At 33.9% G+C, this 24,711-nt stretch overlaps 1 protein-coding gene across 4 annotated transcripts in view; it reads right to left on the minus strand.

The window, feature by feature from the left end:
* Window positions 1–823: 823 nt before the first annotated feature.
* Window positions 824–24,711, minus strand: part of REEP3 (receptor accessory protein 3) — a 112,807-nt gene continuing 88,919 nt past the window's right edge. For 3 of the 4 annotated variants that reach the window (XM_077125170.1, XM_077125168.1, XM_077125169.1), the window contains 6 exons: window positions 20,489–20,565; window positions 18,780–18,900; window positions 18,495–18,608; window positions 10,234–10,381; window positions 5,177–5,322; window positions 825–4,491 (listed from right to left, as the gene is read on the minus strand). In XM_077125170.1, the coding sequence (XP_076981285.1) occupies window positions 4,435–4,491; window positions 5,177–5,322; window positions 10,234–10,381; window positions 18,495–18,608; window positions 18,780–18,900; window positions 20,489–20,565 (663 nt within the window). In that variant the 3' untranslated portion in view covers window positions 825–4,434. Of the gene's footprint in view, window positions 4,492–5,176; window positions 5,323–10,233; window positions 10,382–18,494; window positions 18,609–18,779; window positions 18,901–20,488; window positions 20,566–24,711 lie in introns of all 4 variants that reach the window. The other variant, XM_077125167.1, reaches the window with a different exon arrangement.

A 24,711-nucleotide genomic window follows, 5' to 3' on the forward strand; every position in this document is an offset into this window, starting at 1 on the left:
GGTAGACAATTATCAATCTTATGCTTTAAAAATTTAGTTCAAAGCATTATCATATAAAAAGCAGTTTTAAAAACATTACCATCTATAGCCAGAGCATAAGGAGAGTGTTTCAAGGCTAGAATATTGATGGCTAGGTAAAAGAGAGCAGAATGTTTTCCAGGGAATAATGAATCAGCCCCGACATGATTTCTGTTCCATGAATCTTGCAAGAACAGTGAACTACTTACAGGAGGAATAACACACTTGAAAACATGCTGTGGTTCATATATTCACTGTACACTTTTGAATTTTTATTTAAATTTCTAGCCTCTTTGGATCACTACAAGGATACACCCCATAATACAAATGAAAATATAGCTCCATTTTAAACGCTGTCTGAAAATACTTTGGTATACATTACGTATCACAATGAAGTAACACAAAGAAACTTTTTGTAAAGATGGGATGTCTCTTTAAAGTTGAAATGCAAGGCAGACAGACATCTGACTTTAAAACAGATGGGACCCCAGAACATTTCCATGATACATAAATCTGAATTTTGCATTATATGTCTGAGACAGTTAATCATTCCAAGTTGATGGCTAGGGTATTTGTAATGCATTGTTTTTCTATCTTCCTTTTCTAATATCCAAAGTTAACAATTCAGTGATCCTTTTGTAATCCAATGGGTATGCTTGCCAGAATTACATGACTTTGTAATTTGTTCTGTGTCTGGTAATTTTAAGTGTGTTTATATGTTGTCCATTATTTAATCAAGACAATAATAAAAATATCAATTCATGGAATCCAACATATGTACCCTGACACAAGAAAAAAAGAATACAAGTTATCACTAATAAAGTGAGTTTATTTCATATTAAAGTTTTCACAAACCATACTTACATAGTAGGCTTAAAGATAACCTTTACAAAGGGATTAACAATTGGTAAAACTGTTTTCTCAATTATTAAAGTATACAGATTTAAAAGGTGTTAGAAGAGAAAATGTTAAGTCATGGTCAATGTTTAAAAAAAGAGTTAATATACATTAATTCTGCAATATAGTAGAAATTTTAAAAACATCTAGAGAAAAAAGCTATACTTTCAAAAACCATTAAAACTTAAGTGATGTTTTACTAAGAAATACATGCTGCATACCAAAACCAAGGATCATCTTAAAATTCACCTAATTGTTTTGAAAATACGTATTAACTGATTTTCCTGATAAAAGAGGATCAGAATGAAAATTTAGTACATCCCAATTAAAAATATAAATGACTGATACTTAATATAAGATAGTATTGTATATTTTTAACAACACAAAAGTTCAAGCATTTTCCAAAAACACAAAGTTGTGTTATTCTAGGCGTGGGGGCGGGGAAACCAGAAAACACGTTTGATCTAAATGTCTTACAGAAACCTGGAATATATACATACTTCATAACACTGTAAAAATCTTTGGTGGTGACATATGGATTAAATTCCCTGAAAACACTTCTTAATTTTGTTCCATCAATCAGTGTAGTCAAGTATTTATCATTAAAATGCTGGCAGTATCATTTTCTAGTCAAATCTACATACATAATAGTGAAGTATGTGGAGGGGATCTTAGGCGGGACCTAGGTGTGTTTCCACAATTAATTATACAGCAAAAACACTCATTTCTGGCTCATTTTTACACCAGAAAAAACATGGTTAAAGAATAGATTGATTTTTTTATAAACACACTTTGGAAATAGTTAATATTAATGAACAAGTTGAATGAATACATAAGAAAATAAAACACTGGCTACCAAATAATGCCATAAATAGGCTTGTGTATCTGATGCCCAAGCACCAAGTGGAGGTGGTGGAAAAGCAAAGCACTGTGGTTCTGTGGATAAAATTACCTCTTAAAACCAGGAGAGGAGACTTAAAAGCAGAAAAATTCACACAAAAAAGAGCTGCCCCAATTTAAAAGAAAAAAATATAACAATATTTATAAGTTTACAATAATTAAAGAATAGGTTTAATACTGAGATTAGTCTTGAAAAAGATAAAATGGTGCAAATTAGCTCCCATAGACAGTGTTTTTATACAAAAATCCCTTACACTTTGCCAGGCAATTTGAAATGATACTACCTTTGCATAGGAAAAACTGCACGTTAGCATTTATATTGATAAGTCTAGGATTAAGCAATATAAATAAAACTTTCTTTCAAGAGTTTATAATCAGAATTTACAGGAATTGTGAACATAAATTGTGAACAATGTGTGAACAGAAAGAGTTTTTCCAGAAACTTAGAGGCTAAAATTTAGTCAAAGTAAAGTAGATGAACATATTCTTAGAGTTAAACTTTAGGGGGGAAAAAGCTGAATGAATTTTTACTTGGTGTTAGAATTCAAGAATGCGAAAGGACTCTAGAAAATATTTGGGGACTAGTATCAAGAGACTATGTATGAATTATACCATGTATAATCTTGAGTAAACATTCTATTCTCAGCCAATACTCTGAAGAGGTCCTGAATATATATTATTAGCTGGTTTAATTTCTTAAAAGGTAGAAAAGTCAAAGATTTCACAAATCTCTCTCATTTTTTTCTTTTGAACAAAAAGATCAATCAAGTACATTATCTGACCAAACATAATTGCAAAAATTTCATTACTGATTTCTAAAACCAACCTAAAAATACATTGACTTAAGGTTCATAATGCATAGCACCCCCCAAAAGTCTTAAGTTTCAATAACTCAAAATCCTCTGGATTAAAAATAATGATATTTTTCTAATAGTTTCTAATTGGTAATGTTAACAAAGTCAATATTTTGCATTGGCACTTATCTTCAGGTAATCATCTCCCAAAGAGAAGTAATTCAACTGATTCTAGTTAACATCAGATTTATAAACCAGTGGCATTTATCACTTTTGAAGTGGATTGGCTGTTGGATAATTTCTAAGTGCTATACTGGTCTCTGACCACATTTCATAAGGGCTACTATTTAAAAGCTGAAAATTTAACCTGTGTTAATAAAAATATGCTAACTTTAACTATAATATATATGGAAATATGGAAAATTGGTTATTGTTTAAAATAATTTCTTATTTGTAAAGGTGTTTAAGAGAAGTTCTGATACATGTGACAATATGGATGAACCCTGAAGACATCATGTTGAGTGGAATAAGTCAGAACAAAAGGATAAATACTGTATGATCTCACAGATATGAAATAATTAGAATAAACAGTCATAGAATCAGAATCTAGAATAAAGATTATCAGGGAATGGAATCAGAATAGGGAATAGGGAATTAAGGCTTAAAATTCCTAGTTTCTATTTGGGACAATGGCATAGGTTTGGTAACGGATGGTGGTAATGGTAGCACAACACTGAATATAATTATTCAGCACTGAGTTATATATTTGAATGTGGTCAAAAGGGAAAAATTTTAGGTTGTATATACGTTACTAGAATAGAAATAAAAAAAAAATCCCATGGAATTGCACAACAGAGAGTGAATCCTAAGTTAAACCATGGATGACAGTTAATAGTACAATTATTAAAATGTGCTTTCATCAACTGTAACAATTAACTACACCAATGCAAGGTGTTAGTATATAGGAACCCTGTATTTTATGCATGATTTTTCTGTAAACTCACAAGTTCTCTGATTAAAAAAAGGGAAAACAACACAAAAAACCATGCAAACAGAAAAAAAAATCAGTTAAAACGCAAAAATTAGCTATATTTTTTATATTACTAAAATTGAATGGATTTAACAAATGAAACCCAAGGAAAAAGAGATGATATAATCCAAGCATAGATGTGATATGTCAGAATGTAACAAACAACAATAAAGGTAGTGTCAATACAATTTAAAATAAATGTATAGTTGTAAAATAAGTAAACAATTTTTAAGTGTGCAAAACTATTTAGGAATAAAAGTGCTATGTGGATACCTGGTTTTCAAATATTTATTTAAAAAAATGTTCAGATAATGGTAGAAAAATTAGATTATTATAAAGGTAAGAGTTACAGTAAGCCCTTATTTTATGACTGGTGGGTCAGAAGTCTATTTAATTGCTATCCTTATGTGATATATATAGAACACAAATGGGAGGTAAACACGATACAATATCACAAAGATTGACGTATCCTGAACCACAAAAAGGACTCTTTTCAAGTATACTGTGGGTTTGTTTTTCACCTTATATTCCAGGCACTCAATATTACTGAATTTAAAACAGATAATATGATTCCTTTAATTTTTGATATACATATTAATAAACTTTGCATAACTACCTTTAGTAGTCAATTTGGAAGTAATTGTTAAAGAAATAAAAACTACTTAAAGAAAGTAAACCCTATCACCGCCACAATTTAAAGAATTATTTTAATGCGTAAATCCTGAATACGTAATGTTTGAAAATGAAGCCGAAGCATTAGCATAATTTGTTTTGGGATTCTCGAAGTGTAGGTGGCTAAAAATACACCTGTGGTCTCTTTTTCACTTTATATTTCAGTGACCCATACCGTACCTGAAGAGAGAAATGTGTTATTACAAATTAGATGACTACTTTTCAATTTGATAGGGCTTAACAGTTCATAGTGATAGTAATAATTTTAACTTTTCTTATAGAAAGCATTAATTATAAGCATGTACTCAAAAGACAACACTGCTTACGTATTCACAAAAATGTAGTTAGTACTATGTTGGATACATGCTGCAGATTACTACTATTACTAACAAATAAAAACATTAACAGTATTGCTTGTGCTTTGCTTAGTACAATGACAATGAACACTGATCATTATAATCTGAGGCCATTCAAAATCTTCCACTGCTTTCTGGGTACAAAATTCATTATTTTGGATAAAATTTTACTATTTATTCTTCATGCAGAGTTGGTGGAGAGCACAACTATGCAGTTACTTTTGTTAGCTGCTTTCCTTGTTTATGCATAGGGCTGGCACTCGGTGTTCATAGCCATATTATTTGCTATGTGGGAACACCTTTTTCTACCTATGGTGGAAGACTAGGAATTTACCATTTCCAAAATTTCCAGAGATCCTAATATACCTAATCTGAATAAAATAATTTTAAATAATCCTCCTCTAACATTCCAATCCTTCGTTTATGGATTATGGATATCCTAAAATTTAATGCAACAGGGAAATTCCTTAATACTGATCATCAGAAAAACAATGCTATAGGCTACCAACCTCTTTGCGGCCTTTGATGGTTTTCACAGATTTCATGCTCTGTGATCTTCGAAGTCCTTTGTGCGTCAACATCTCATCATCTGAGTATGTCCCATCCACTTCTTCATCAGTTTTCTCATCCCCGTCTTTCAGTGGAATTCCATAATCTAAACGTGTTGTCAAAAACAGCACATCTTGGTGTAAGAGGATGGCAGCACTGTCTTTGCCCAGAGGGCGGGCTGTTGGGTCCTAGACCAGGTTTGTGTGTTGTGCCAGGGGAGTTACACTCCTCTCCCTTGCTCATCTGGAATGTGCTCCCTACCCATCGTCCTTAATCTTTACCCTTCGCACTATTCTAGATGAAGCCCATAACTCATTTCCTCTAGGAAGTTTCCTTTGACCATTCTTACCTTCTTACTTTTACTATGCATTTTTCAGAATAATTTAAAAATCTATTATTTTTGAGTGGGTAATATATTCATCTTGTTCACAGATAAACAGATACTGAGAAAGTCTCTTCCTACTCTGTCTCCTTTTCATGAATTCTAAGCAACCCAAGCATTTGAGTGTTTTAGTTTCTCATCTGCACCTCTGTGACTTGAATTAGGATTTAAGGTCTTTTTTTCCCCCTCCCATGTGTCAATTATGTCAAAACTGGGACAAAAATTTGCATTTCTAACCAGCTCCCAGGCGATGCTTATACTGCTGGCTCTGGGTTCATGCTGTGGGAATTCCTGCCTGAGGATCCTGGACAGAGCAAGACAGGCCCAAGGCCTATGAGGCAGAGAGAGTACACAACACATGAAGGCTACCAGGCATTCAAGTTTCAAACTTTCTTTTCACAAAGATAAAGAAAATAAATACTTAAATCTTCAAGTGAAGAAGGAGGAGGCAAAGGATGGACTCCTTGTATATCAAGAAAAGTACTCCTAAATGTTTATCAACCTAAGCATAATGTGAGAACCACTAAGTGAACCATGAAGTGTGTTAATAAACTTCTTACTCTCGTATTAACGTAAAAACCTTTCATTGTAAATTAGGCAAGTAAAATTTTGTACTGCCAATCTTCTAGACTAGAAATTAAGCAGGATTATGAAGCAGAATTAGCCTGCCACTATTTAATCGAGATCCTTATTCTATCACTCTGTTTTCCTACAACAGTCCAAGGAAGAACATTCTAGGTAGAAGAGCCCAGGCAGAGAGGCCCTGGGCAGGGAGGGACTCAAAGGTCAGTGTGGCCAGGAGCTGGACAGGAGGTGCAGTTGGAATTCTTGGGAAAAGGCTTCTGATGCAATATCAAGTAGGGAAAAATGTATATAAAGAAACAAAGAAAAAAACACAAAAACGAACTATTACATCTTTTGTAAGTTGGCTTTTAGATATTTTAAATTTCCTCATTTTTCTTCTTTATATTTGCCAAGTTTTTATTTTAAAAACTGCATTACTTCTATAATTGAGGAAACCAAACCAGGAAAAGATACATTGTTTTTAGGTTGCCATTTCTAGACTTTTCTCTATGGCTATTGCTCACACAATATTGCTGATCCTAATATAACAAAACTAAGGTAAAACAGAATGAAGAATCAAGGGAAGAATCAGAAAGGAAACAAATGCGATCAAATAGCTAAGGCAGGTACCCCATACAACTGTTAAAAAAGCTGAAAAAGCAATCAGTTTTCAATTAGAGATACGAATGAAGCAGATCTGATTAGGACTAAGGTAAATCAGACGAAAGGGTAAAGGATGATACTGAGTTTTAAAACTTCAACTTCTGTGTGAGACAAAAAGAAGAGACATTTACTTTGCAAAATGCAAAATTTGTATTTCCTGTAGCACAGTATCTAATTTAAACTGTATAGTCAGTTTATTTGAATACCTTGATTACATGCAACCTTGAATAGGGAGTGAGAGCTTGATGGTTTGCACATGTTGTTGTGATGCCCTGATACATCCCAGAGTAATTTGTGTAGAAAATAAAAAAGCATTAGTAACGTCCTGTAGAGGGACTGGGGAAAAATGTGGAAATATTAAACTTCCCCACTTGGGGAATTCCTGATATTCCTGCAAGCACTGGGGACTACCAATTTAATAGGCCAAGCCCTTGATCTTGGGGCTTGCCCTTGTATAATGTATTCTTGCAAAGGAGAAGTTAAGCTTTCTGATAATCATGTCTACAAGTCACCCCCAGAGAATCTCTTTTGTTGCTCACAAGTGGCTTCTCTCTCTAAGCCAACTTGGCAGGTGAACTCACTGCCCTCCCCTCAACATGGAGCATGATTCCCAGGGGTGTAAATCTACCTGTCAATGTGAGATATGACTCCCAGAGATGAGCCTGGCCCTGGCATTATGGGAATGAGAAAGCTTCTTGACCAAAAGCAGGGAGAGAAATGAAACCAAATAAAGTCTCAATGGCTGAGAGATTTCAACTAGAGTTGAGAGGTCATTCTGGAGGTTATTCTTATGTATTATATAGATATCCTTTTTTAGTTTTTAGTGTATTAGAATAGCTAGAAGGAAATACCTGAAACTGTTGAACTGCATTCCAGTAGCCTTGATTCTTAAAGATAATTGTATAAGTATATAGCATCACAGTGTGACTGTGTGATTGTGAAAACCTTGTAATTGACACTCCCTATATGCAGTTATGGGCAGATGAGTAAAAAAAAAAAAAACACAAAGATTAAACAAATAGAGGGAGATAAGGGGTATGGGATGTTTTGCGTGTTCTTTTTTATTTGTATTCTTATTTATTTGTTTGTTGAGTAAATGAAAATGTTCAAAATTTGATTGTGTGCCTTCCAAGCAGGAGACCCGTGTTCAATTCCAGACTATGCACCCCCACCCTCCCCAAAAAAGTTGACTGTGAATGCACAATTATATGATGATATAATTATATGATGATATACTGGTTATATACTTTGAATGATTATATGATATGTGAATATATCTCAATAAAACTGCATTATATACTGGTTATATACTTTGAATGATTATATGATATGTGAATATATCTCAATAAAACTGCATTAACAAAAAGCTAAGGCCACAGATAAAGAATAAGACTACATGTCAACAAGCATAGTCCTTGATATTTAACTGCTTATTATTTTGTATACTTAGGAATGGGAATTTTATTCTAAAGCCCTATAATACAATACAATAAATTGCATTGTATTTTTTCCTAGTTTCCTAGTTTGTTTTTTTAAAATCTTATTAGCATTTTAATTAGTTTCAGAAAAAGTGATGTATTGATTCATTATTCTACAAAAAATAATTTAAGTGCTACCATGTGCAGCAGTGAGCTAAATTATGGGGATACAATGATGAAAAAGATACAGTTCTCTTTTTATATCCTCAAGAAATTTACATTCCAACAGGAGAAACAGATTTTAATGGGCAATACAACATTGTGATATTTTAAATAAAAGTTAAGGACAAGATGCTATGGGAGTACACACAGAGAAGTAACTCAGCCGGGGAGTGGGAGGGAGAAGTGAGTTGTGAGAAAAGACTTCTTTAGGAGTTGGATCTATAATTCTATATAGCTAGCACACAATGGAGTGAGGACCACGGCTGGAGACTTAATAGGATTTCATCAGAGGGCAGTGATGGAGCCTTGGAAGCATTTTAAGCAGAAGAATAATATGATCAGATTTAAGCTCTACAAGATTCTTCAGGTTGTACTTTGGTGAATGGATCAGAAATGGCTAAGGCTGGAAGTAGCAAGTCTACTGCAATCTGGCAGGTAAGAAATTAAAAAGTCTAAGAATCAGGGAAAGAGAAAATAGCCATATTGGGGATCTATGAGGAGGTGAGACTGACAAGTTTAATTCAGCAATTTATTAAAGCAAACCCTAAATCAAAAACAGAGAAGATACTAGAGTCAAGCCATATTCTTCATTAAAATATGCATTTTCTATTCAATTTAAAAACTGAAAAGGAGTACCGTATTTTTCAAAATGAAAAGTATTGCTTTATTTCCAATTTTAAGAGTAATAGATTAATTTAAAAAAATCACTCAAACTCTGAGGCAACCACTGTTAACATTTTAGCAATTTTCTTCTAGACTTTCTACTGTGTATATACATTTAAAAAATAACTTCACATATATTAATCCATTTCATCATCTGCCTATCTGCCTCTATACTAGAGGATTATAACACATGCTGTTTTATAATTTTCATTCTCACATTCGGGATGATTTCATGTCAGTAAGTACAGACCAACACTATCATTTTCCCTGGCTAATAAACTACTTATGTATTCATAATCATTTCTCTTAGGTAGTTTTAGAACATATGAATTATGACATGTTCATAATTTATTTTAGAATATACCTGGTAGGAATGTTTGTGTTTGTATGTTGGTATGTTTAATAAATAAAATAAATTTAAAAAAATATATATTTCCACAAACTTGAGAGGAGTGATGGCACAGTGATTTTTTTTTTAAATAACAATAAAAAAAGGTGTACTGAAGGAAAATTGTCCAGAAAGTTGGACGTTAAGAATAAAATATTGAGAGGAGAAAAAAAATTAAAATGAATTTTTTAAAAAAAGAATATACCCACAGGTCAATTCCTGAACTAGAATATGTAATTTCAACACATTTCCCACTGAAGTAATCCTATTTTTCAAAGTGAGTCATCTTTTGTCATCTGCTTAACATTTTTTATCTTGTGAGTGAATCACTATCCTTATTTGCTCATGGCACTTACAGTAAAGAGAGTTTACTGTTCAACTCCTTAGATCTCTACATCAAGGGTAGAGAAAAGGGTATTGACTACAGGTCAGAACTAGTGGTGGTGGTGGGAGGTGGTATGCTAGCCACAGCTCCTAAATATTTATGGCAGCACAACAGTAACTGCCACTTTCTTAGTTAGATTGGGTCAGCGAAAGGCAATACTAACCTATTCAGAGAAGATATAGAAGAAGAACACAATAGTTAAGTGTAAAACTCAAAAGGTAAGTGGGAAAGTAAGTTTTGCATACCAAAAATTCGGATAGTTTACCATGTACTTATTTTATCCATCTTGTCCCACTCATGAATGAGGTATATGTCAAAATAAACAGGCACACCTGCTGATTCACTGGGTGCTGGTTTACTTTTCTTTTTTGCTTCTGGTAGAGTTTGATATGGTCTTTGTCCCACAGGTTCATCACCTTGAATAGCTGTTAAGTCATGCATACTGAAACTTCTTAAACGTTCAGTTATTGCTCCTTGGCTCTAAGGAACAGAGAAGTGATAGATCCAAAAAAAAAAAAAAGATACTTTAAAATAAAATAGTTATACTGAACTTTTTCCCTAACGTTTTATGATTTTTTTCATTTTATTTTGAAACTCTCAGAAAAGTTGAAAGAATTGTACAAGTGAACACCCATATATTGTTTATGTTTTGCTATATTTGCTTTGTCACATATCTACCATCTAGCCATGCATCAACTTGTTTAATTTTTTATGCATTTCAAAGTAAGTTGTAGACATCAGTACATTCATTTCAACCCTAAATATTTCAGCATTACATTTAATTTTAAATGTAAAAAACTTACAATAAGCTCACCCTTGAATAAACACCATCCGTAATTTTGCTCTGTCCTGAAACCAGGACCTTGGGGCTTAAGCTTATGCTTTAAAATAACTTTTTACAAAGGAAAAGAGAATGTATTTTAAAACTAAATGAAGATAATAGTAGTAATTAATGACTCTACCTAGAACAAGGTGGAAATTTAAGAGCCAAAGAACTTGGGTATGAAATAGTATTATATTATTGAATTCACAATCTGGCAAGTCATATCTTCTACTATCCACTTTGACTTTAAGCCATTTTGCATTAACAGTATCATAGCAACTACCCACAGGTGGCTAAATTAAAATTAATTAAAGTAGAGTGAAATTAAAAATTGAGTTCCTAAGTTGTATTAGCCACATTTCAAATGCCCAATTGCCACATGTGGCTATAGTGACTACTGATTTGGACAGTGCAGTTACAGAACACTTCTGTCTCTATCACTGCAGAAAGTTTGCTGATTTTTACCATTGTGCAGTTCTATAAGGGACATTTCTGATTTTTTTTCAGACATAGCTACATTTCCCACTAAAGTATAAAACTTTGTAAAAAGTGAAAAAAAAAATCACTTCTAAATTTGCCCACTTAAACAATTTACATAGTACATAGATGATTCATTTCTTATTTATAGCTGGACTAAAAATATTCTTCTAAAGGTTTTATACTTATTCTATCTTCTTTTCAAACATGTGAATTTATGATTGCCTTGAGTTATAACATTACCATAGAAACTAATCTATAATGGTTCACCTATAAATTCCCAAGCCTAAGGCACTACAAACATTTTGGGTGTAAGTGTTAACATGAGGAAAAAAAGTCTTGATTCAGGTACTCAGGGTCAGGAATATCATGTATGTCAAAACCAAAGCCATTTATACCTCACTGGAGCTTTTTATTTGTACCATATATATATATATATATATATTTTTTTTTTTGTATGCTGTATGGTGGGGGTTACAGTTCATTCTTTTTCCATGTCAGTTCCCATTATTGCAGCACCATTTGCTGATTTTTTTTTTTTTTTGTGGGAGGTGCATGGGTGGGAATCGAACCTGGGTCTCCCGCATGGCAGGCGATAATTCTACCACTGAACCACCCATGCACCCCCCTGTACCGTATCTTTTTAAATTGTGAAAATGAATTTTAAAACCAAAGGATTTATATTCTTAATAGAAGTCATACCTAAATTGGATTTTACATTTTTAAGCCTTCCAGGCATCATTTAATTCATCATACTTTCTTCTTTTTCATCAGATAGTATTTACTTCATAGCAGATGGTTGAAAGAAGACTTCAGGGTCACACTTGAGGGAAGTGACCAACACTTTTCTCACATAGATGCCTAATTTTCTCAGATATGCCATTTTCTTGGGCCACCTTTGCATTTCTGTGCCCTTTCTTAGCAATCCTTGATTTTTTTCCTACTACCACACAGATGACAAATGGCATACATGTCCATGCAACCCTCCACTTGAGTCAGGTGCAATCCCTAAAGCTGGGTGCCTCTCAAGCCTGCCCCCACTAAAGCAAGCCCATGGTGGAATGCAAATTAGTCAAAGTGCCATTGAATCACTCCAGCTGTGTAATGACACCATTCACACATTTTGGTACTTTAAATGATTACAATCAACAATTTACTTAGGTTTTACCTCACAAATGAACTCACACAGAATTTGTAAGTTCTATTTTTGGGCTATATATATTTTGCCTCTAGAGTAAGACATAAAGAAACTAGAGTGAAAGAATAAATCTTAGGCTTCTAGTCTCCCACTGAACCTACTATGATACAGATAATTGAGCATATAATAAGTAAACTAAATATGGTTTTGATGCTGCTTCTTTTTTCATTATTGTTGGCTGTTGGAGAATTCTCCACAGACAGTAGCATGTGTCAGTGTAACTCTGGCGTTTATGTGCAGAGGTTCAGCAGAAAATTCTAGGAGTTTGCTTCAGGTTTACATTAAAGCTGGATGTGGTATCAACATCCTCAAGGCTTCATGGAAGGCCAGGCACCACAACCACTCTCGACTGAGTCACATCTCCAGGGAGATGATCTGATTATAGTTTCAAACATTCAGTACTGAATAGAGATTAGAAGCAGCAGCTGCCTTTCCAAAACGGGATTAGGATTAAAACATGGCTTTTCTAGGGTGCATACATCCTTTCAAACTGGCAGACAGTCCAGTGCTGATGCAGATGCGATAGGGTTATTCTTTTTTTTCCTACAATTTCTTTAATATTATAAAATTAGTCATAGATGGTAAGTTTAAAGTTTTACTGTAACGTGGTGCACTCTAATAATTTCTGATCCATTTCTCACTCATGTTTCCTCTATCTAATCTTTTACTTCATCATTAATAAAAAATGCTTACTTTGAGGGCACAAACAGGACATTACGGTCACCTGTCAATAACAATGCTAAGAGTGTATTGAGGTCTTGTTTAAATTACTAATGTCTTGCTTATCTGTTTTCTATTTGTATTAAACATTAAACCAAAAGAATAATAAAAAAAAATGAAGAAGGGTGTTTCAGCCTAAGGGGAGAGATATGTATGGTAACAGCAGTCAATAATGAGGAAGGGGGTTACCAACCCCGAGGTAATTCTATATCCCAGCATTTTAGGTGTTATTTCCTGCAGAGCTGTATATACACTACATATATTCAACTAGATTCTAAAAGTCAAAGAGGAGGAAACAAAAAGACTCTAATGAGAATGCTAAAAACAAAGTAATTAAAAAAGTAATGTGCAGAATATTTTACATTAAAACTAAGAAGTGTTCCTAAACCCTTCTGATTTTCAGATGGCTCAAAGATCTCAGAGTTTGAATCGGATGGGCCTGGAATGTCTATTTAAGAAACTAGAATGCTGCAGGGGCTGGCAGGGTGGGGCTGGGGGCAGGATGGACAAGCCCAGGGGCAAGGTGGGCTTTCCTGAGGAAGACCTGTGCTCAGCTCTAACACATTCAAGCTCTGGGATGGATTCTGCAGCTGAGATGCAGTTCCAGGAGCTGGCCCCATGCAGAGCTCGTTTATACTCAAGGGCACTAGGACATCTGAATGTTTATTCAAGTCTCCAAGCACCTGGTTGGCATCTGTAAAAAGGAAAGAGTCTCCCACTCTGTATGCATGACTAATTATAACTTTTTACACCCAAATAATTCTGCCTTTGTATAAACACTCAACTTCCTGATTAAGCATCACATTAAAATGACTATATTTTGTGCTAAGAAGAATTTATTGTGCCTATTCATATCTTTGTATAAAACCTTCAATCTATTCTTCTCCCATTTTTATTAAGAATTTAAAGACATACTTAGCAATGCTTTATAATCTTTTAAGAATACAAATATTCTTTTACAGAATAATTCTTATTATGCTGTCCAATAGTAATAGCCATTAAGTTATTCTTCCTGTTGATCTCCGACAAGTTATACTATAATTACAGGTAAGATCAGTTTCCAATTTTTAGGAAAAGTAACTATTTCCTATGAATTAACAATTAATCTGACTAAGCCCACCTCTTCATTTTACAGGTGGGAAATTCAATATTTAGAGAGACCAGTGCAGATGATTTGAACTCATGGATTAAGATAGGTGAAATTACCTTAATTAGTTAAAATTATTATTGAGTAGTTGATAATAACTATTACTTTATTATTTAATTCATTAAATGATCTAAAAATTAGAAAACTTTTAATTAACTTAAAAAATCCAGATAACTCAACTAGTATAGAATCCTTGTTCATTATACCATTCTCCCTATATTGAGGGAAAATTGTATGACTTTTCTTTTTTATTGTCTGAACAAATGCTTACTGTTTCAGGGGATGATACTAAGCAGCTGACTGTCCCTAAATCCTTTCATAAACAGAAAGCCATTAAAACTGATAGCAATTTTCTGTTGTCTTTTTATTTATTTATTTTTTCTGAAATGATGCAAATGTTCTAAGAAATGATCATGATGATGAATATGCAACTATGTGAGGATATTATGAATTACTGATTATATATGTAGAACGGAATGATCACAATAAAAAAAAAACAAACAAGAAACTGATAGCAAAATGTCTGGATCTCTGACCTAATCAAATGATAATTTAAAGTTAATTAGTTTCAAAGATTTACCTATAAGGCTTTAATTTCTGTAATAGTGTTTTTTAAAAAATAATATTTGCTAAAAAATTCACCAACCAAAGACTGGCAGAGAAAATTCAAAGTGATGGTTAATAATAATAGCACTTTCCTTCTCCTGTCCTTCGCCCTGTAATAGTGTTGCTCATCTACACAAAAGCCACATGCATTTCTCATGTGAAAAGCTAAAGAATGTTGAGTGAACTGAACATCCTCAGCAAAAATCCTTGAAGGTCCTTCATGTTTATTCTTTGCTCAGCCAAAATAAACTTGTACAATGACCCTGTGAAAAGATACCTGGTAATGAGGTCATAGAACTGAGTAACATTTTCAGAAAACTGCTTTATGGTCTAATGAATGTTCTGATTAGATTTCTATTTCCATCTTTAACATGCTCAGGCACTTCAATGTAGGACACCTAGTGATGGGTAGTACATTCTTTAAAGATCACACCAAGACTCCAGTAATTTTTAGCCTTAAAGTGACTTGTAATAAACTGCATAACTATTTTAAATAATTCTCATGTCTTACTATTAGCTTTCTTACAGTTTCTCCTTCCTTAAACTTGACCTACTTTCTATTTTAGTTTTGATTTACTTTTGGTTGCTCTTAGCAACCAAAGGCAAGATAAAAATTTTAATTTGTAAATCCAGACATTAGCTACAGCCAGAAAGTAGCCTGTGAGCACAGGAACTACATTTATACTGTTCATTGCTGCTTAAAGTAGGCATTAAATAAATACATGGTGAATAAATGACATGCAGGATGCTAAATACTGATGGCAGCCAAGTATAAAATAAAAATAAAGGAGGAGGGATTGAAAATTAAATAATATAGTGGGAATTGCTCATTCCCCACAGAGGATTTGGAAGTAATAGACCATATCAAATAAAACAAGTGTCTCAGAAAATAGTCAACATATGTAAAGGTGTCTCACAGAATAACAGGATTACAACCAATATTTTTATATTTTCTAAAACAATGTCCTATTTTCTAAACAGTTGAAACTTAATCTGTAGCTTTTCTCCATACAATTACGTTGAATGATACTCTTAAATATGAAAGATTCAGAAAGCATCTTTTTTGAGGTATAAATAAATACCTTAGTTTGTGAAGTCAAATAATGCTACAAGCTTAGAGCAAAAAAAAGGAATAGCCTGTGGTCCTTTTTCCTCTATCCCCCTGCTGATGTAACCACTTTAGACTCTCTAATTTCCTAGTAGAGTACATGAGGATTTTAGCTCCTTTCTACCTCTCTATCTCCTTCCTTCATCCTCCCAACAGAGCAATATCAAGAGTTGTTAAATCTACAGTCAGTGTTTTCATTATGATGATGATACTCACTGACGAGTCTAGTCATACCCCATTATATTTCCTTTCTTATATGACTTTTAAGTTTTCTTGCAGTTTATGATTATGCCTTTATTTCTTTTTCATTTGCTTAATTGTTCTACCCTCTTCCACTTTACATTGTCTCCAGTATATTTTTCATGGGGCTCAGGGCTGACGTGCAGCTGCATTGGTACTAGTGGTTTATAGCCAAGAATGTTCTGACTGGTCACACATGCATTCTGGTTTAAATATCATCCACGCACAGAATCAGACCTATTAAATACTCTCAGCTCTGTGTTTTCCCCAGAAATATCACTACCTGCACCTTTTATCTATTTCATCCAATTTTATCTGGCTGTATTCTGGATTTGCTGTGCAGCACTCATTCTGGAAATTCCGTTCACCTGGCCATATGTTGCATATCCAATTTCCTAGACCCCATGGATTTTCTTTTTCTTGGATTATTTCCTAACTTTGGGAGTGCAACTCTGTCTTGGCAAAAGATTCTCAGGGATAAATTTCATGACTTTGCATACCTAAAATTAAACAAAAAAAAAAAAAGAAATCTAAGCTCATACCTGACTGAGAACTTGAAAGATAACAGAACTTCAGGGTGACATCACCCTAAAACCTCTCAGAATTTCAAGGGTATTACTCTTTTGTCTTCAAGTTTCCATTGTCACTATTTAGAAGTTTAATGCCATTCTGATTCTTCATCATTTGAATATGATCTCCTGTAAATATCCTTCAGTTCTGGGATATATTACTTCTTTGATAATTGCATCTGTTATCTCTTTTCAGAATTTCTAGCTATTGAGTGTTAGATCTCCTGGATGATGTTATTTAGTAGATATGGAAATGAGGAATGTGTTTTCATTAAGCAAGAAACAACAAGCAAGTGATCCTCTTCTAAAATGGAAAACAGTCTTTAAAGAAGCTAAAATATTGCTACTTTAGTATTCATTTATATCAATTCTAGTAAAAGAAAAACCTTTAAAAGCCATGTAAACAGGCAAACTATACTATATTAAGGTGCTGATAAGAATCATTAATAATACAATTTTGTTACATGTATAATATAGCATAGTTAATAAATTCTCATTTAATCCTCAGTGCAACACTACTAGGTATATAAATTATAATTATAATCTTGTCGATCATATTCATCGCAATAATTGAGCCAAAGATCACTCTGAAAACTAAAGGCTTTTAGCTCCTTTCTACCTCTCTATCTCCTTCCCTCATCCTCCCAATGAAGCAATATCAAGAGTTGTTGTTAAACTTATCACCATTTCCTATTATGCAAAATCACCACTTAACTAGAATAATTATTTCCACAGCATTGCTGTTTTGGCTTCAGGAAAACTAATTTAAAAGAGCCTAACTTGATAGACTTAGTTTCAATTTAAATTAGTAGCAACAAATTCAAGTTTTCATTTGAATTGAGACAGACAGACACAGGATATTAATGTTTATTGGGTTCCTATTATAAGCAACTACTGTGCTTTTAGGTATGTTAACCCAGATAGTTGTATTATTCCCATTTTATACATGAAGCAACAAAAGAACACAGAAGTTAAACGAATTGCCCATGGTTACTTAGAATGTCATACTCAGCACTTTCTGGATCTGAAGGCTGTTTTCTTTTCATATACTATACATCCAAAATCAATTATGCTAAGGTATTTAAAAGAAACCACACTAATCACTACATGCAAAGAAATCCAAAAGCCATAATGCAATTTTTCACAGAAGGCATTCATTTGATAACTGGGCTTGCAAAACACAACAAATGACATTAGTAATTGGCTAAATAAAATTTCAAGTTTTAAGAAGAGAATTTTTTCATGCTGTATTTTGAATAATCAATTACCTCAAATTGATTGAAGTAGAGGTGCAGAAGTAAGCCAGAAATCCTACCAAGATATTGCCATCGAGAGAGAGAGAGAGAGAACACCAAAGACAGAGAAAGAAAGAATGGTCATCTTTACTAACGGTGATGTATTCAAACTATTTTAAGGTTATAAAGTGGGAAAATTGTGACAAAATGACATTTTCAGGTATGTTTTATTTTTTAACTAGCTCTTATTTTGTGATAGATTAAAAGATACTTTCAAAAACTATTGAGTAGTTATACAGCATGCAATGTTAAAAACGTCTCTAAAATTATCGACTTATCCTTTGTAGTATTACAAAAATAAATATGAAGCAAAATTCTGTCAAAATGTTATAATGGTCTGAAATAAAAGCCACTCTAGTTTATCCATTGACTTAATATGACATTAAATAAAAAAACAAATGAAAAATTACCTTCACTGCTGCAGTGACAGCAGCGGTAGCTGCTAAGTTTAAACCCTGCCGTCCAAAGTTCACCATAGTCTCATAGCCTCGTTCCTTTGCTTGTACAATATAATCATCAATCTCCTGCGGGAAAGAAAAACCCATAGATGTTAATTTTATTTAAAAATATGTTAAGAAGCCAAACACTAGGACTTTACTCCCATCTTATAACAGCTTCATGAATTTAATAGCACAAAGTATATGACAATGTACATTTTTAACAAATGATATGTGGAAATAATTTGTATATCTTACCCTTTCCTTTGAAGACAGAAGTGGATGAAGAAATTTTCTATATATTAAACTTGCTCCTTTGGTATAGGGAGAGAGCAGCCATATGACAAAAGCAATCTTAAGTTCATAGTACAGGGGGAACCTAACAAGAAAACATTTGAAAACGTATACCTGTGAAAATAAACTAATCAAAAGGGAAATTACAAAAAACATTTATAAAGGTTCAGTAACTGTGTTAAGTTCTCACATGTAAAAAAAAAAAGGATCAGGGAAACAATCGTATTTGAATTGAATTAATCTCACAAATCTATTATTTTAACTAGAGATCAGTTAGCCAAAGGGTGACATGATACCCTCAGATTCATAATTCTCACAAGATTTCTCCTTTCAAGGAAGCCCTGGCAAGCTGCCAAATTGACTGTAAGTTAAGAGAAGGCACAAATAACATTTAACCAGGGCCATAGGAATACCCCACTGTCTGCAGAGCCAGAATGCACATGACATGTCATATATGATAGTAAGACATGCCACAGATGTATAAGACGTGACACATGATGTTAAAGGCATGACACACATGACAAACATGATACATTTCAAAGAGTCACAACATAGTTTTATATATTCCAAGTGTACAATGTTTATTCCTGTCATGGTCAGGGTCATGTGTTAACTTGGCCAAGTGGTGGTACCTGTTTGTCTGGTTGGGCAAGTGCTGGCCTGTCTTTTGCTATGAGGACATTACATAGAATTAAGTCATGATCACATCAGCTACATCCACAGCTGATTCCATTTGAAATCAGCCAAGGGGAGTGTCTTCTTTAATGAATGATGTTTAATCTAATCGCTGGAAGCCCTTTATGGAGGATTCAGAAGAGACAGGTTCTCTTCCTTCTTCAGCCGGCGAGCTTCTCCTGTGGAGTTCGTCCAGACTCTCCATCAGAATCGTCAGCTTCACAGCCTGCCCTGCAGATTCTGGACTCTACATTCCCACAGTTACGTGAGACACTTCTATAAATTTTATATTTATGAATATTTCCTGTTGATTCTGTTTCTCTAGAGAACCCTAACTAATACAATCCCATACACATATTTCCATCTTATCTTACTGAGAACTCCTAGAAAATTCCTGTCCGATCTCATTTGGTCAGAACTGAAGCATGGCAGTCCGAAATCAATCACTTGCAAGGGGAATGGAGTTATCACTGTGGTAGACAGGGAATTAGGATTATATACCCATGCTCTTTTTCATTTGACTTTGCAAATGAAACCCTGTGGGCTGATACTTCCTCACCCAATAACTGGGGGATGAGCCACGTGACTTGTTCTGGCAGCGGAACATGAACACCCATGACATATGCAAATAGCAGCTTTAAATGCCCTTGTGAGGTCTGACTTCCACCCAAACCCCTCTCTTTCTCTTAAGATGCTTCTCTGGCCTTGGTCCCCAAACTAGAAGACACAACGGAGCAGAATCCAACAAAATTGACGTATGAAAATTCTGAAAGGATTTCTCCAAGTAGGGAAGATGTGTAGGAGGTGGGTAGGGAATGGCACGTGGGGAGAATGAGCTGCCTTAATTTGAGGAGTACTATAAGGAAAGTCATGTTCTTATGGGAAAACCATAAAGGAGACATCAGTTAATTAGGTAACCTGATTGAGCTCACTTTTAGCAAGAGCAGGATGAGAACTAAGGACAAGTAGTCTGGCTCTGCCATAATACTAGAACTTACCAAGCAACTGTTTGATCTGCCACTGTTTCAATCACAGTATAGAGAGCAAAAACAATCCAGTACATCATCCATCGAACCTGGAAATAAAAATACTCATGAAACAGACTACAACAACTTGCACCTATGAACAATTATGCATGTAGTTCTAGACATATAGTATGTTGAATCAAATGCAGAAGGTGATGACTTAATTTTTAACAGATTTATGTTTGAGTTCTTCACGTTACTACCTTAGCAGTCCAGTGATACAGGAATCAAAGAATAACAAATCTCTGGGGCCTGATATAATATAATGTAGGAATCTAAATGGGAGGATTGGAAAAATAGGAACCTTTTCCTCAACTGGAGGCAAGTTCTTTAAAAGATCTTTTCTACAAGCTTTGTAATGAAGACAATTAGCTATTTAATCATTGTATAAACAATATAGTATAAAATGATATGATCATATTTAATTTTTATTAATCTTTTAAATTTGGTATTCTTATTTTTTTCAATATATAGAACTGTCCAAAAACCAAAGAACAGTTCTGGATTTGCTACTTCTATTAATGATACATCTACAGCACTAGCCATCTAGTTTGAAAGATGAAGGTTAGAGTCTTCTTCCTCTTCCTTTACATCTAAGCCTGGAACCTCTTACTCATCCTTCTCCTTCTTCTACTTCCAATACCACAGTGGGAGTTAAGGTCTTTTATCTCTCACCTGGAGTACAGTACCCTAACTGGTCCCCCCTTAGTGTCCCTTTGTACTAATCCTTTTCAGAGGATGCGACCAGATTAATTTTTCCTAAATTTGGTCCCCCAAATTTACACCTTTCTATCTATCTTACATAAAGGTTCTCCTGTATCTCAAGTGCATTGGCATCTCATTAGGGATTAAAATTTCTCTTCTTCTGGCTCAATAATCAATAATAATAATAGTAATAGTAATATTACTATTATTAGCTTAATAGTAATAGTAATATTACTATTATTAGCTAACATATGAAACCATGCCAAGTATGTGTTAGGAACACTTTAAGCGCATCACATATTATTAATTCATTTAATTCCCATAACATTATGTGGTAGGTGCCATAATTATTTCCATTATAGATGAAAAAACAGTGGTGCAGAGGTAAAAAAAACAATTTACCCAAAGTCATTTAGCTGGGGTTTTAATCTAGGCTGCCCAACTCTGTAAGTGGTGCTGTTAACCAACCGTAACAAGCAAAGAGAAAAGAGAAGAATTGCTGAATAACCACTACTTTCCTTATTCTCATTCCAACTAGTGACAACAAAATTTAGGTCCTTAGAAATAGCCAGAAAAGGGACCTATTTATTTTATTTTTATTTTTGGAATGGGCAGGCTCTGGAAATTGAACCCAGGCCTCTGGCATGGCAGGTGAGAATCCTGTCGCTGAGCTACTATGGCACTGCCCGCTATTTAGTTTTAATACAGATGTTTGTTTAGGTATCCTATAGGCAATAGAAAATTAACAATTTTTTTGCTTTCTACTTATATGGACAGATCAATTAAAAAAGTAGCCATGAATACTTTGAAGCAAATTTATTGTAAAATATGAGTAATACCAATTTTTTCTAATTTATAGAGAAACTTGAAAGCTTAAAAAATGTCCAGAGGAAACAACAGGACACATTATCTCTATATGAAATATGAGGGAACTAATTTATAAGATTATCATCTCAAATCCAAAGAGAAAGAACATTAGACCATGTGTTCTTTTAAGTTTTTCATTTTACATGTTTCTCTTAAAGTTCTTCACTGCTGCCAATTCCAAGCTTTTGTCTAAGTATGGAGATTTTCTTCCAGGGCAAAAATCCTATATGTGAATGTGTTTTCTTTTCTTCCACTAATACCTCTCTACCTCCACCTTTAAAAAGGGAGATGATGTTCTCCTATGAATTCATTCATTTAATCTTTTCAAATCCAAACTCTTCAATCTAGTTCTTTTAATTTTCAACTGTATTCACAAGGTTATCTTTGACCCTTATGGACTATAGGTCTCCCCTAACAAAGAAAAAACTGATTACAAGCAAAACAGAGTGATTTTGTAGAGCAAGAAGGGATCTTAAAAGTAAACAACACTTCACTCAAGTTACTTAACATGAAAAAAATATCACAATAGAAACTATTTTGGTTGGGTATCTTATCTACCATCGGATTTCTGAAGAGACTTAAACTCAAGCCCTCCATGGAGCAGAATTTGAAAACAAATAATATGGTGAACTCTCTTCATTTTGTTGAGGGCCAAAAGGGTTAAGTAAATTGTCCATGGTCCCTAAGCTAGGAAAGGCTGAAGGAGGGTCACAGTCCTCCTTGAGGCCCGAATGGTGCAGCTTTCTGATAAGTTGCTGCCATCAGACCCATCCCTTCAGTTCTCTAAGTTAACTGTTTTTTATCCCTTGCCTACTCAGCACAGGGATTTCAGTATAGATATTTTCACCTTCTTTCCCAGGAAGGTAGAGGTTTGGAATAAATTAAGCTTGGATGCCTTTTTTGTTTTTTTTAATTTTTAAAAAAATACCAAAAAACACCATATATATAATCAGTAAATCAGAATATCATCACATAGTTGCATATTCATCATCATGATCATTTCTTGGAACATTTGCATCTATTCAGAAAAAGAAATAAAAAGAAAACAGAAAAAATTCATACATATCATACCCCCACTCTCCCCCTCACCGTTCACCAGCATTTCAATCTAAATTTATTTTAACATTTGTTCCCCCTACTATTCATCTTTATTCCATGTTTTACTCGTGTGTTGATAAGGCAGATAAAAGAAGCATCAGACACAAGGTTTACACAATCACACAGTCACATTGTGAAAGCTATATCATTATATAATCATCTTCAAGAAACAGGTCTACTGGAACACAGCTCTACATTTTTAGGCAGTTCCCTCCAGCCTCTCCATTACATCTTGACTAACAAGGTGATATCTATTTAATGTGTAAGAATAACCTCCAGGATAACCTCTCCACTCTGGAATCTCTCAGCCATTGACACTTTATTTTGTCTCATTTCACTCTTCCCCTTTTTGGTCAAGAAGGTTTTCTCAATCCCCTGATGCTGGGTCTCAGCTCATTCTAGGGGTTTTCTCAATCCCTTGATGCTGAGTCTCAGCTCATTCCAGGATTTCTGTCCCACATTGCCAGGAAGGTCCACACCCCTAGGAGTCGAGTCCCAAGTAGACAGGGGGAGGGTGGTAAGTTTGCTGGTTGTGTTGACTGGAGAGAGAGGCCACATCTGAGCAACAAAAGAGGTTCTCTTGGGGGTGACTCTTAGGCCTAATTTTAAGTAGGCTTCACCTATCCTTTGTGGGGTTAAGGCTTGGATGTCTTGACAAAAAAATAAAAAAATTAAATCAATGTTTGTCATTTTTGCTTATTTTACATTTTCATTGTTTTGTTATTTCATAGCCATCATGTTGGTTCTGATCTTCCAAATGGATAACAACTATAAATAATAATACTCTACGGACAGCCAAATTCACCTGTTAACAGAGCTGAGTAGAGGTGAACAGCTCTGTACAGATAGTACCTGTTTGGTGTCTTCATGGGTTTGAATTGTCACGTCTCCCAAAGATTTCAAAAGTATCCATGCTTCAGTTAATTCAAGTTCTTATTCAGTTGTCAAATTAAATCATCAAATTAATTTTAAAACCTCAAAATTAACTGTTTTAAAGTATATATATATATATATATATTTAAAAAACATACCTATGTAAGTGTGAGAAAATTTAAGAATGTTGAAAATCAAAAAAGGAGAAATTAAGAAGAAAAAGAAGGTAGAAATTCTACCTTTTTAGTTTAAAAAAACAATAAACTATCAAATTAAATACAGTATTTTTGGACATTTCTCTGGGGTATTGACTATTAACAACTCCCTTTAGCTTTTATTTTTCTTGAATGAATTCTTTGACAATCTGCTTTTGAACTTACAGATTTTTGTTTATTAAAACTATGGACTGGAAATATAGTTGAATCCAGGCAATAATTAAATGAATTTGATGAGTATATGTTACTTATGGAAGCAAATGCAAAGACAGTTACACTTGAAAATGTATGCATATTGCTTTCTTCTTTCCCATGAATGGATTTTGTTCTGAATTTATACCAAGTGATCATTCAGCAAAGCTTTTATTAAAACTGTACCTCAAGGCCACTTAGCCTACTATGTAAGTTTTGCCTAAAGGAAATAACAGGAAGAAGCCA

This window comes from Tamandua tetradactyla, chromosome 13 (assembly GCF_023851605.1).
Source record: "Tamandua tetradactyla isolate mTamTet1 chromosome 13, mTamTet1.pri, whole genome shotgun sequence".
Classification (NCBI taxonomy): Eukaryota; Metazoa; Chordata; class Mammalia; order Pilosa; family Myrmecophagidae; genus Tamandua; species Tamandua tetradactyla.